The 14,372-nt window shown below is 55.6% G+C and overlaps 1 protein-coding gene across 1 annotated transcript in view; it reads right to left on the minus strand.

Moving 5' to 3' along the window:
• The window catches only part of EFCAB6 (EF-hand calcium binding domain 6), a 152,533-nt gene that overhangs the window by 93,086 nt on the left and 45,075 nt on the right, over nt 1-14,372 (minus strand). The window contains 2 exon segments of the mRNA XM_036019725.1: nt 6,325-6,437; nt 10,556-10,692. Of these exon segments, the coding sequence (XP_035875618.1) occupies nt 6,325-6,437; nt 10,556-10,692 (250 nt within the window).

A 14,372-nucleotide genomic window follows, 5' to 3' on the forward strand; every position in this document is an offset into this window, starting at 1 on the left:
GAGACCCAGCGGGACAGGGCACCAGTTCCCGGACCACTGCACGAGGCTGAGGGCAGCGCACCCCGCATGCTGGGGGAGCGCGCTGCTGCGAGAGCACGGTGACCCCGAGCCCCGCAAGTGCACGCTCCGGAGGGCACGGAGACCTATTCTCGGAGCTGGCTTAGGGACAGACGAGGACACGGGGAACTTCTGGGCATGGCTGTGGCTTACAGCCTGGTGGGGAGGAGGGGAAGGGCTGGCTCTCGCGGGAGAGCAGGGCTCTGAGCAGGAGCGCTCCGGGCCCCCTCGCCCAAGCTGGAATCCTGCAAACAAAACCCGTGTCCCTCAGCACTAAGTGCTGGTCGCACATCAAGGCGCCACGTGGGTGAGGCCCAGTTCGGTCGGTTACAATTTGGAATCGGGTAGAGAGACATGTGCCTCCTCGCACAACCACATCCAAATTACAACTACAACACAGAACCACCTTCACTCGGAACCGTCAGAAGCCAGGTTGGGCGGAAGTCTGACCACCGTGGAATTAGAGAGACCACATCCATCCCGACGGGTAGGAGGGGCCCAGACACGGAACGGGCTGGTCCCTCGTCCACGTGTCGTGGATAAAAATTTGGGAGGGGTATCTTGGGAGCGAGGGGTCCAAGCCGCACCCAGGCCCACCCAGGCCCTGCAGCCCAGGGTTCCAGTGCCAGGAAGATAAATCCCTAAAATTTCTGGATGCAAAAACCAGCAGGGAATGAGTCAGTGGAAGAAACTCTGGATCCCCAAGCAGTTCCTCTTCAAGAACCCAGGCATGGACCCACCTACTCAGACTCACTCCCTCTGGGCTGCGGCACCGGGGGAGCAGCATGAAAGGCCAGTGGCACCCAGGGAGCAACTGAAGTGTCTGGCGTGAAGGCGAGCAGAGGCCATGGTCCCTTTCCTAAGCCCTCCCCCCACAGAGCCAGCAAGCTGGTGCCATATCTGAGATTCCATCAAACTGGCTAACACAGTGTGACCCACCTTGGAAATCCCCAGAGACTCTGCCCCGCCCAACTTATGAGTCCGCCCAAGCTGCTTTGCCATGTGAACGGCTGGTCTTGGTTCCTGCTTCACAGCTTCCTAAATCCTATCAAACAAGCAACAGTTGGCTTCAACGAGCCCCAGGCCTGGCAGTAGCAGCAGCCAGCTTAGAGTCACAGCTTGGCTTTGACTGGGAATCTCCAAGCCCAGCACAAGTAGCAGCCGCCTCAGATCACTTTCGAGCTTAGGCAGAGTGCCTAAAGTGGGGGCTGACCTTGGCCTACTGAAAGAAGGTAAAAGACCTGGGGGAGCCGAGGAAACCCCAGAGCCTGCACACTCAGTGGACAGCTGCAGACCAAGTCAGAGCACCACCACCTGCCCCTGCACAGCTGATCCTCCATGAAGCACAGAGGCTGATGGTGAGGGGTTACAGCTGGTCCTTGCAGCTGTGCCTGGGTGTCTGGGTGCGGCTGTGCCTGGGTACATCCCTCCCAACGGTCTGCCAACAGCAACCAAGGCTCAACCACCAGAGGAGGGTGAACTCAGTCCACACGAAGGGTGCACCTTGAGTATACCCTGCTTGGGTGATATGGGAGGCTGTGCCGCTGGACCCTACAGGACACCTGCAACATTAGGCCACACTACCAAGATACAGAGTCAAAGCAGCTCTACCTGACACATAGAAACAAACACAGGGAGGCTGCCAAAACAAGGAGACAAAGAAACACAGCCCAAGTGAAAGAACAAATCAAAACTCCAGAAAAAGAGCTACATGAAATGGAGATAAGCAATCTGTCAGATTCAGAGTTCAAAACACTGGTTATGAGGATGTTCAAGGAACTCAGTGAGGACGTTAGTAGCATAAAAAAGATCCACTCACAAACATAGGATGCACTGACTGAAACAAAGAACAATTTACAGGGAAACAACAGCACAGTGGATGACGCTGATATTCAAATCAATGATATGGAACCCAAGGAAGCAAAAAACAACCAATCAGAACAAGAAGAAAAGAATTTGAAAAAAATGAGGACGGTATAAGCAGCTTCTGGGACGATGTCAAGAGGCCCAATTGTCCTAGGGGTGCCAGAAGGAGAAGAGAAAGAGCAAGAAAATGGAAATCTATTTGAAAACATAATTAAAGAAAACCTAGGGCCCTGGCTGGCGTAGCTCAGTGGATTGAGTGTGGGCTTCGAACCAAAGTGTTGCAGGTTTGATTCCCAGTCAGGGTACATGCCTGGGTTGCAGGCCATGACCCCCAGCAACCACACATTGATGTTTCTCTCTCTCTCTATCTCCCTCCCTTCCCTCTCTAAAAATAAATAAATTAATTAAAAAAAAAAAGAAAACCTCCTTAATTTGGTGAAGGTAATAGACATGCAAGTCCAGGAAACACAGAGAGTCCCAAACAAGATGGATGCAAAGAGGCCCACCCCAAGATACACCATAATCAAAATACCGGAGGTTAAAAATAAAGAGAGAATCTTAAAAGCAGCAAGAGAAAAGCAGTTAGTTACCTACAGGGGAGCCCCTATAAGACTGTCAGCTGGGTTCTCAAAAGAAACTCTACAGGTAAGAAAGGACTGGCAAGAAATATTCAAAGTCATGAAAAGTGGGGACCTACAACCAAGATGACTCTACCCAGCAAAGCCTTCATTCAGAATCGAAGGGCAAATAAAGAGCTTTCCAGACAAGAAAAAACTAAAGGAGTTCGTCATCACCAAATCATTATTATATGATATGTTGAAGGGACTTATTTAAGAAAAAGAAGATGATCAAAACTATGAACAATAAAATGGCAAAAAAATACATATCTATCCACAATTGAGTCTGAAAAGCAAACTAAGCAGACAAGACGAACAGACAGAACCATGGACACGGAGAGTGTTCTGATGGTCGCCAGATGGGAGGGGGCCTGGGGGAAAGCGGGGGCAGAGGTGAGGGCAGTAAGAAGTACAAACAGGGAGTCACAGAGCAGCCCTGGGGGTGTAAAGTACAGCACAGGACATGGAGCGGCCAAAGAACTCATACACACGCTCCATGGACGTGAACAGTGGGGGGGGACTGCCTGAGAGAGGGGGGTTGCCGGATGGAAGAGGGCGCAGGGAGAAAAATCAGGACAAGTGGAACAGCATAACTGATACAATATAATAAAAAATAGAAGTTGTAGCCATGTACAGTGTGCATAGTGTCTGTGACAGTGGGATATACGACAGAAATACAACAAAAAGCAGGAAAGAACTGGGCAGGCACTGTCACGTCCCGTGACTTTGTGTCATACTCTTTACAAGTACATTGTGATTAATTAAAGGTGTCCAATGCAATCAAGTGCTCGCTTATCCCAACTTCTTGAAATTCTGCAAACCCTCCAGGGGAAATGCGGAGGGGCAGGCAGGGGGACAGAGAAGGGAGGGAGGCACCACGCAAAAAGGCCACGATCCCATTTTGGAAAAAAATCCGGCTCGAGGTACAAAATCACTTCACAGAGAACTTCTTAATAAGAACATGAATTCAGTAAAAGAATAGAAGAAGATAATAAAACAACAAAATGAGATGAAAAAGAATATAGTAGACCAAAGGAAACACCATCACAGAAGCAATAAAGTAGACCCAGCAAGTAACAGAATACACTTCAGTGAGAATCAAATTACAGGTGCAGCAGAGGGGCCGAGACACCCCTGGAGAGCACAGAGGGAAGAGAGAGCAAAGCGCCCTGAGAGACCTGAATCCACGCGGAGGACAGAGACGATCCAACACAAGGATAACGTGCATCACTGAGGTTAAAAATCTGAAAAACGGAACAGAAGATACTAGAAAATACATAATATTACTACCCCCCAAAAAAAACCCTTGACATAAAAAAAGGATTAAATTGGCGATATTTGGCAGTATATTGAAAATAAGCTGTGTTTTGGGAAATTCATACAGGAAGATCAACACCATGACACGCCCCAGGCACACTGCTGAAATTGGGGGGTACATGACCCTTCAGGCAGCCAGCTGTGACCAGGGAGGCAAGCTGGCGGGCCCAGGAGTCCGCACAGCCGGACCCGGCAGCAGAAAAGGCAGTGGGTCGAAGTCCACGAGGGTCTGAAGGGGGGAAGTGTGACCCGCCCACCTGACATGCAGCCAAGACCTAGTCAACCTTTTCCTCATTTTTCACTTCTGTTTTTCTACTACACTCAAGGAAGAATAAACACACAAAATAGCTTATACAGAGTCCGGCACAAATAATGCCCCTTTTTATTACAAAATCCTAAGCATGTAATTTTGTAATGTAACAATATCACACTCAAGCACACCACATGACAGTTTCAGCGACATGCTCAAGTTAAAACCATCATTCTTCCACCCACGTTATCACCCTACCAACCACACTCAAGCAGGCCTTCTTCTGCCGGACCCTGTACATGAACCCATTTGTCCAGACGTCTTTCTTCCTCCCTGTCCCTCCCCTGCACGGACTTGCTCGGGAAGAGGCCAGAACCGACGCTGACGGTGCCCTTGCTCCTCTGCCCCCGCGCCCGCCTCCCCCGGCTGCGGAGACCGTGAGGAGAGGCTGGTGCCCGGGGTGGAACAGGCGCTCGTCCAGTGGGGGCCAACTATCATGGTTGTCGACTTGGCACATGCACTTTACTCAGGATGAAAACGCTCCTCCATCAGGCCAGGCCGCGCCTTACACGCCACCTGGGCGAACCGCACGGCCCAGGCTGCAGGCAAACCTGCCCCCCCCCCCCCCCCAGGGCCTGGGACTGGGGCGCCCGACCTCTCGGCGCCTGCCGCACACATCCTGTGGGCCCTGGTCCTGCAAAAGTGCCTCCAGGCTCAGCCCCCCACCCCCCAAGCACCCCGATGCCTGTTCTTCCCTCGGAGGCATTGTAACCATTTATCTGGGAGCTGAGCCGTCCAGTCTCAACTCCCCCTCACACTGGCTACATGGCATCGGGACATTCCCTCAGCGCCCCAAGTCCGAGCCGTCCCACCGACAATGGGACCCTAAAACCCGCTTCCACAAAACTACTGAGAGAAATAAATGCTGAAATTAAGGTTTATAAAGTGTCTACACAGAGCACAATAAATAGCTGCTTTTGATTATTCTTTTTTATGGGACTTATTTGATCTCACCTGCCCTATTTAATATGTATGTTACACAGGGTCCGGCACAAATAGCACCTTTTTTATTACAAAATCATAAACATGGAATTCCGTAGCACAATAATGTCACACGCAAGCATACCATATGATGTTTTAGGTGAAATGTTCAAATTAAAACTATAAATTATTACATGCATAAAATTATCCTACCAACCACACTAAGCAGGTGCTACTTCTGCTGGACCCTGTATACACACACACACACACACACACACACACTTTCTTAAACACAGGGTGTCCTAGGTTTTGCGCCCAGTGAGGGCCTAGCGGCGCAGACCTGCACATGAACTAACAAAACATGGAGGAGAAGGGCCCCTGGGAGATCACCTACTCCAGTACCCACCCCCAAACTCAGGAGGCTTTAACCGCAGAGTCCGGGAGCACCCCCGTCAGTGAGAGGAGCCGCGCTGCAATCTGAGAATCGGTCGTTCCAAGCCGGCTGGTGAGGCAGGTCTGCGAACCGGGAGCGCAGGGAGCAGGCGCGGTGCTGCACTCAGTTGCAAGCACTCAGCTGCAAGCACTCAGCTGCGAGCACTCAGCTGCGAGCACTCGGCAACAACCGGTGTGGAATGAGCCACTCACGGGCGGTGGGCTCGGAGGCAAGACACCCCCGGCCTCAAGGGAGACTCTGCAGCTGCATCCCTCAGACACGCGTCCTCAGGGGACCCACCAGGCTGGGATGGAAAAGGCAAACTTCCCCTTCTCCAGCTTTTAAGCCTGCATCAGTTTCGTATAAACTACTCAACTTTTTGCCCTTTTATTGTGATTCTTCCCCATCGTGAAAGGAGTAACATGCTGATTGTCAAAAACTTGGAAAAGATGGAAGCTGAGGAAGAACCAGACAACACCTGGAGACGTGCCGTTTCAAAATAACCTGTGGTTTGGAATTTCCTTCCCACCATTGGCTGATGTCGCGCACACGTGCTCCCTGTTACCCTGACGGGCAGGGAAACCGCGGCTGGGGCTGCGCACCGCAGGGCGTGCTTGTGCGGTGACTCACGTGCCCTCCGGTGAGACAGTCACCTAGTTCTCACCAGGCGCGACACCGGGACTTCTTTGGGGATGACGCACGTTCCCTGTGGGACACCGCGTCCTCGGGACAGGGCCACAGGAGGGGAATGACCGTGCCAAAGGATGATGCCATCTTTAGCTCCGAACTTTAAAAATACGTACCTTGGTTTCCCATGTGGTACTTAAGGTTTAAGTTATTATTTATACTGAGGTTCTTCAAAAACGCATTGTAATCCACCGCAGCGTCTTTATCAAGGCTGTAGTGCTGCGCGAACCTGAAACAGAAACACTCTTCAGGGACCAGAAATGACGGGACGGGGCCGGTGTCTGCACTGGGGCGGGCGCTCATCGTCACGTGTTTCCAGATGGAGCCGGAGTGAAGCGTCAGCTCCGGCGCTTCTGCCCCGCGAACCGCTGCAACCCGCGGACCTCTTCCTGGGAGGGGCGCAGCGCACGCCAGCCCCCGGAGCCCCGCCGTGCGTGCGAGAAGGGACGCGGCGTGAGGACGGGGAGCAGAGCGGGCACGGTGGGCAGACCAGGCCGATTTTCCGCAAAAAGGCCAAAACCACGAAGAGGATTGTGCTGAGGCTGGAGCGCCTGGAGCCCGACTGCAGAGCGAAGACCGCGCTGGCCGCTGAGAGGCGCTAGTCCTCCGCACTGGGAGGAGGGGATGGGAGGAGAAAGAGCCACGTGGTCCAGTTCTGAGTTTCGTGTTTTATTATGTGACAATAAAATCTTGAGGATTTGTTATTTAAAAAAAAAAAAAGAAAACGAGACCCTAGGAAATGGCGCCCTTTCTTAAAAAAAACGGACACTTCTAAGGAGGGCCCTTGACTCTGTGGTTGGGTGAATGCACGGAGTCGAACGGGACAGGACAGCCCGGGACCTGCTAAGGGCAGCCCCTGCCCGGGGCACCTCGGGAACCTCCCCTTTCTCTGGCGGGAGGCGGGGGGGGGGGGCGCCTCTGCACTCAGAGCAAGCTAGGCCCCACCTTCCTCTCGTCACCGGGTCACTGGTGGCCCGGAGCTGGGCCATGGACAGGTTCTCCCAGTGAAACGTCACTCACCAGAGAAACCTAGAGCTGGGTGGAAGGGAGAACGTGGCCCGCGGTCTTGAGCAAGCACATCATCTCCCCGGGGAAACTGAGGCCCCAGGTGACAGTCTGTTTCAAAGCAAGTCAAGTGCAATGGGCGAGGGGGGGGGGTCGTGTCCCATGCTATGATTTCTATAAAGAGGGCATTTTAAAGCACAACCAGTGTTGCTCCCTGAAATATACAGATACTCCTTTTTTAAAGTTAAGATAAATGGGGATTTTTTTTCCAATTATTCAAAGCTGCCACTTGATAAATGGCTTTCTACATAATTTCTGCATTATTACATTTATTAAAAAATGACAGTCTTAAGTGTTTGGTTACATTACCTCCATATGTGTTGGTTTCTATAATTATCTAATTCTGTGCTGCTTTCTAAAAAGTTAGTAATTACCCCTTAAAGTGTTGGTTATTTTCCTGTTTCCCAAATTTAACAAAGAGTAATGTCATGCATTCACTTCAGTGAGCACCTTTTCTCCCACTTTGACGAAGCTTGCCTATTGTTCTAAAAAGCGAAATTGTCTTGAGATATGATAGCTGCCAGATGTTGGCGCCGGAACGCACGGAACAGCTCCCTCTTTCATCCACAGCGTCTGCTGGTGACGAGGAGGCTGTAAGCTCCAGAGCCCAGACAGTGGCCCTACTGTGCTCCTTTTCGAGTTTGCTGACCACCCGAAAGTGCTGGCTACTCTCTGCTCCAGGAAAACGTCAGGGTGCTGAAGAAAACCTCGCCACCAGCTTCCTGGTTTTCTGTGAAAACCCGGCAATCCTGCAAACTCCTTTTTGCCCCTGGGAGCACCCTGACCTTTCCTAACGCCCAGCGCACACTCAGTCTCAGTGCCGGCTGCAGGTTCACCGAGCGCAGACCGACAGACACAAGCCCGTGGTAACAGTGCCCGTGCAGACGAAATTTCAGAGACGATGCCTCAGCGCTGCCCGAGCCTGCAGGGTCTCACAGAGCTTTCTTAAAGAATAAAGGCCCAGGAGACACAACCATCCCTAAGATGCCACAACCAAGGCCACTTTCCCAGGGACCTGGACCCACAGGTCCACAGAGACCCCTAGGCAAGTTGGGACACACGGGAAGTCACCTCCTGACCCGTAAACCTCTCCCAGTTCACCAGCTGGAGCTGGGCCTTGGGCTTCCCTCCTAGGCTCCCGCAGCAGACTGGCCTCTAGCGAGGGGGGTAGGGAGGGAGTTTGGTTTTCGTGCTGCTTATAAATCATTTCACCTGGATCCGAGTCCTTGGGGCTGCAGGCAATGAGGGTAGAGTGGTGCAAGATGGGAACAATAAAAGAAAACCCAGTGGGTCTCAGGGCGGTCTGAGGAAGTATGGAACTTGGGGGAACCTTGCCTGGACCCCTGTTCACGCAGACGGGACGGTATTCTGGAGCCGCGCAGTCGGTGGACGGCGGTCTCGTCACTGCGCCTGAAGCACCTGCTCCGTGCCTGGCGCGTGGCGAGCATGCTTTGTCCATTGCGTGGAATCTCCACGCCAGCCCTGCAAGGGGGGCTCCTCGGTCCCCGGCTCTTTAAGAGAAAACTGAGTCTCAGAGAGACGTGGCAGCCCCGCACGGCCCTGGAGTGAGGAGAGGCCGGGCACAGGCCTGACCCCAGGCACGCCTGGCTTTAGTGCCTAGGCCACGCCTACCGGCCGCACCAAGACCTGAAGGCAGGAATGAAGTAGAAAGCTGATTAAAAAAAAAAGATTCAAAGATGCATTGTGTTTCCTGCTCAAAAAACTAAAAGGCGAAGTAAACGCTGAAGCAGCTTCTCGAGGAACGAGTGTATTCTCCAGCATCAATCAGAGAGGCATTAAAGCAGTTGGAGAAATGGGCTGCTTTGATCTCCTACGTTTCCATCCTTAAGGAAAGCAATTCTATTAAGTTGCTCGCGCCTTATCATGAAAGCGGTATTGTTTTTGAGGCTTAAAAAAATCTCCAATAAAAACGTGCGGAGTTCTTTATTATTCAATGCTTGCGAGATGGGGAAACAGACAGTAACATTTTTTATAGATTTACTAGGTTGGAGACTGCGGTGCCAAACGCAAGGTTTATTGTCAAATAAAACAGTTTTGTTTTTTGATTGCCTGCTCTAAAAGAGTGCTGCTTCTGTTCTATAATTACGTGCACAAAATTATTTAATTTGTTTTGTTTGGATCTTATTCTGGACACTTTCCCAGCCGGAAAGATGTAAAAATTAAAACATCTATTATGGCTTTTATATTCTGAGGTGGGTTATAAAGAGGAAAGAAGAAATTATTCAGCAGACTAGGAAATATCCGCTTTTGAAACGTCTCCTTGCTTTTCAGACCCTGCAGGGCCCGTGGCGGTCACGTGTGTGCGCTCGACTTCCTCGGGCTGAGGGACACCGCCAGCCGCGAGCCACCGGCGCAGCGACTTCTGGCCGCGGTGGGAGGAGGAACCCGGTCTCCGGGTGGACCGCGGAGGCGTGTGCCTCGCCAGCGGCCTGGAGGGTGGTTCCGAAAGTGGGCACGGCAGGGAAGAGAGCGCCTCCCAGCGGAGTGCTGTACGAATAAAGTTAACCTCGGGCCCTCCTTCCAGGGGCTTCCACTCAACACTCCAGGAGCCACTGAGGCCAAACACCTGGCTCCTCCCAAATGCTCTCTCTCGAGTTTACTGGGGGCTCAAAAAAAAAAAAAAAGTGCGAGCTGGCTGCCCACGCGCGGACCGCCCTGAAGTCAGGAGCACGAGGAGGGGCTTCCCAGCACCGGGGAGCAGCCGGATGCTCGGTGGTTCGCTCCCCCCCGCGGCAGCGGCCCCCAGCCACCGCAGGGGCCGGCCTCCCGGGAGCTGGAGTCTCGGCTGCTCCATCAGGACGGAAAGCCAACGGGGAGCCCAGGCACTCACGAACGCAGGCGGAACATTTTTCGTTTTCCTCCCACCACCTCCCCGCGCCCGCTCCGAGAACAAGTCCACGGTGAGCTGGAGCCGCGTGGGACGGAGGGCGTGGTGCCAGCCCGGAGGGGAGCGGGCTGGTGATGGAGGGCTTTAATCAAGACGCCGAGGCTGCGGGCCAGATGCGCGCGCACCCCGGGCTCTTCGGGGACCCAGAACCCTCGGCCCCGCCCCCACGTCCGAGAACCCCCGGGGAGCGAGCAGCAGGGACAACGGAGGGGAGGCGGGAGGGGCCTCTTCTCAGAACGCTGGGGGCGCCGGGCAGGAGAGAGTAAAAGGGGGGGGGGGACGGCCGCGGCCCCGAGGCCCCCGACAGGCCCCGTTTCGGGGGACTGGTCTCGAGCTCCACCGGGCGGCCCCTCAGCCTGCCTTCACCTACTCACGCTCTGTACTCGTCCTCGCTCATCCTCAGACAGAAGGTCTCCAGAACCCTGCGCAGCCCCTGCGGCTGGACCAGGCCGGTCTTGCCGACGTCGATGAGCTTGAGGGCGCTGATGACAGCTTTAATGTTTTTTAAAATCTGCGTGTAAAAGTGATTTAGGAAAAGTCAAAAGACCCAGGGTTGAGAACCGAGATGGTAATAAGAAATGTGAGCTTCTAAATGGCTTCTTATAAAATAAAATGTTTTCCAAGACTCACAGTTGTAGGCACTGCAAAATGCCATGTCTATGGAAAAAAGAACACTTTGCATTTATTGAATGTTTTCAAGGCAGTTTTCTCTGTAAATGGTCTTAGTAAATTTAAAAAAAAAACAACAACCCTGATGTAAAGCAGTAAGTCTCATACACAATTCATTCCCTTTTAAGCCATATGAAAAATCTTTTTTTGTTAACCGATACTTAAAAACCGCACTTCTGGCATACCTAAACTTGCACAAGTTTTATTTTTCATAGCCATATGCAAACTATTTTTACTAGGAGCTGAATGAAAAACATGACTGTGTTTTTCAGCCCCTCTGAAGTTTTAAAAGATGTTACAGGAGGTTTGTGCAGAGACCTGCCCTGAGGTCAGCAGGCGCAGCCTGGCTGGGCGCGCCGCGTGAGGAGCGCCCCGCCCCGCCCGCCCGGCCCGCGGAGCCGAGCGCCCAGCCGCACACCTGCCCTCCAGCTACTTGTGTTCCAGGGGAGAAACACCCACTCGGAGCCCTATGGCTGCCGCCCCCAGCCCACGTGAGGGCAGTGGGACCGCTTCCCCAGTCTTGGATAAAACAGAGGTTCAGGGAGGGCCCACGGGCCACCCAAAAGGACCTGGCTGGACGCGGATGATGCTGGGACTTGAACTCAGATGAGCTCAGTTTCCCTGACCCTGCGGCACCGCAGGTACGGGAACGCTGCCCAAAGCCCGGGGGGCAGGGGGCGGGGGGCGGCGCGGGCAGGAGCCAGCCCGCAGAGACCAGAACGAGGCCCGCAGGCCTTCCCAGGGAGAACAAGCTCTCCCAGCCAGAGCCATCCGCGGGCTTCCCGCAGGAGGCGGCATCTGAGCTTGGGGGGGGGGGGTGCTGGGGGGCCGACCGAACCAGCCTGGAGTCACTTCCAGGCCCCAGCAGGACCCGCGGCGGCTGGGACGGTGGAGGGAGGGTGCTGAGTGGCCGGCAGGGCTGGGCCCTGGAAGGCCTCCCTCCACCAGCCCGCACTGGACCGGACCCAAGGGCGGGCGGCCCCGACTCGGAGGAAAACGAGCGAGCTCCCAGGAGAGCGTTCAGGGAAAACTCCGAGGTGAACAGATTTGTTCCGTTTACCGACATTATCTCCTGACAGTTCCCTTCACCCACGGTCTTGGGCCGGCCGGATTCCAGGAACGGCCGGCAGCTCGCTCCGGGGCGGCCGTCCTGGTTCCGCCACGGAAGCCACTGAGCTGGCCCCGGGACCTCCTAACTCCAGCCCCTCCTGCAGGGCCACTGGAGACCCTCCGGCACCCCCTCACGGCCGTCTGGGGACCCAAGCCCCTGGCGTGCCCACCGGTCTCCACACTACTTTGCACAGCTGACCTCTGCTGACCGGTCCCTCCGCTCACGGTCCACCTCCCTCCAGGGCTCACAGCTACCTGCTCAAATGCCACCCCAGTCATTCCTCATGACTCCCCAGGACTGCCACCCCCCAGTCTAAGCCCACGCTCTAAGCACCCCCCACCTCCCCAGCTCCCTCCCTTGACCACCGAACCCCCACAACCTGCTCCCTGCCAGGACCCCGCCTGCTGCCCTGGCTCCTTTTCACGCCCCTCTGCTCCCTGTCCTTGGACCCCACGCCCACATGGCCAGCCTCCAGGACCCCTGTGCCCCCGCCCCACTGTCCCCAGAGCAGCACACACATAGCTCACGCCCCCTTCTCCCCGGAAGCCCGTCTCCTACAGCATCCACGGCCCTCTCCCCATGCCCCTCGCCTTTCTGCCTCCTGGTGTTCCCGCCTCGGCCCCTCTCCCAGTCTCTGCACTCAGAGCACCCTAGGGCTCGGTCCTCCGGTCACCACACCGACGCCCGGTGGTCTGGCCCTGCAGCCTTAAGGAGCAGCTGGAGACTCTCATAGGCCTCTCTCCGGCCCCGGTCTCTGCTCTGGGCCCAACTGCGCAGTGACATCCTGGCCGGGCTCACCCACCTCCCTTCCCACGGCCTCCCCACCCCAAACTGGGCGGGGCCACCTGCCGGACTCACCTCTTCCCACACACCTTGTCCTCTCTGTCCAGACAGCCTTGCAGCCCTCCTGTCACCACGGTTGCAGAATCCAGCCTGTGTCACCCCTCTGGCCAGGGTGAGGCCAGGTCTTGCTGTCACCGCCCCCCAGACTGGCTCCCCCCACCAGTGTGGCTCCTCCAGCCACACAGGCCTGTAGACGCCGCAGCGGCCAGACCCTCCCGCCTCAGGGCATCCGTGCTGCTCGCACCGGTCCGCTGCCTGCATCCTCTGCCCGGGGAGCCGCCAGCCACTCTGCCCTGGTCAGGGTCTCCGCCCAAGTGTCACCTTATCAAGATGGGGTCTCCTGCCCTGGCTGGTGTGGCTCAGTGGATTGAGTGCTGACCTGCGAACCAAAGGGCCGCCAGTTCGATTCCCAGTCAGGGCCCATGTCTGGGTTGTGGGCCACAACCCCAGTGGGGGGCATGCAAGCAGGAACCACACATTGATGTTTCTCTCCTTTTCTTCCTCTCTCCCTTTCCCTGTCTCCAAAAATAAATAAAATCTTAAAAACAAAACAAAACCAGCATCTCCTGAACACACCCACAAGATAGGACACATCCTTCCCGACAGGCTCACCTTCTCCAAAGCCCTTCTCACCACCAATACAATGCTTGTTTTTACCATCTGCCCCCCACCCCGCCCCCGAACGCCTGTGCCCCGCTCCCCCCTGGCCTGCTTGGGGAGCAGCCGCACTGGGGGGCAGCCTTGTTGCACGCCTGCGACAGCCCCCCTCAGGGCCGAGGCTGAGTGGAATCACGTGCTAACTGAACGCAGGTCGACTGAACCTCGGCCCTGTGCAGAGCCCCGAGCTGAGCTCCACGCCCATCTCCCACTTCTAGCCCCCAGAGGGTGCTGGCTGCGACCACCGTAACATCCGAAACTGGGGACACTGGAGGGGCAGACGGGCAGCATGAGTGCACCGGGGGTGCAGCGCCCCCCTCACTGCACCGAAAGCTCTGAAGCACGGGCGTGGCCTCGAGGCGCTTGCTCCCTGGGCCAGACAAAGCCCCTTTGCACCCAGTCTGCGGCCCGTCCGGCCCACCTCTCCTGGTGAGGCGCCGGGCAGAAGGGGATGTGCCGGGCAGGAGGGGATGTGCTTTTTTAAGGCCCCAAAGCGGCCCAGATGGGCCTCCGCGCGGCACGCCGGGAGCCACCAGCCTGGCACAGAACCCCCCCCCCCCCCCAGGGGTATGTCTCCCCGTTTCCCATCGCTCGCTCGTCAGCCTGGAGCTTGGCAGGGTCTGAACGGAGCCGCAGATGGCGAGGCTTGTCAAAAGCAGCCGAGTCGGGGCCGAGGGGTGCGAGGCTCGTCTCGCGCAGGGTGGGAGGGACAGCAAAGGTGGGAAGGACTGACGTGGCAGGGGCCCCGGGGACCGGCCCCGGCCGCTCCCCACCTCCCGCTGCCCTGCAAAGGGAGAGAGGGCGGCAGGGGAAAGGGGGGAGAGAGACTGGGATGGCGTGGGCAGCACCTAGCTCCTTCCTAGGCGGGCCAGACTTCTGCCATGCCGGCGTAACTGGGGCAAGTCTGCAGT

Source organism: Phyllostomus discolor, chromosome 2 (assembly GCF_004126475.2).
Source record: "Phyllostomus discolor isolate MPI-MPIP mPhyDis1 chromosome 2, mPhyDis1.pri.v3, whole genome shotgun sequence".
NCBI lineage: Eukaryota > Metazoa > Chordata > Mammalia > Chiroptera > Phyllostomidae > Phyllostomus > Phyllostomus discolor.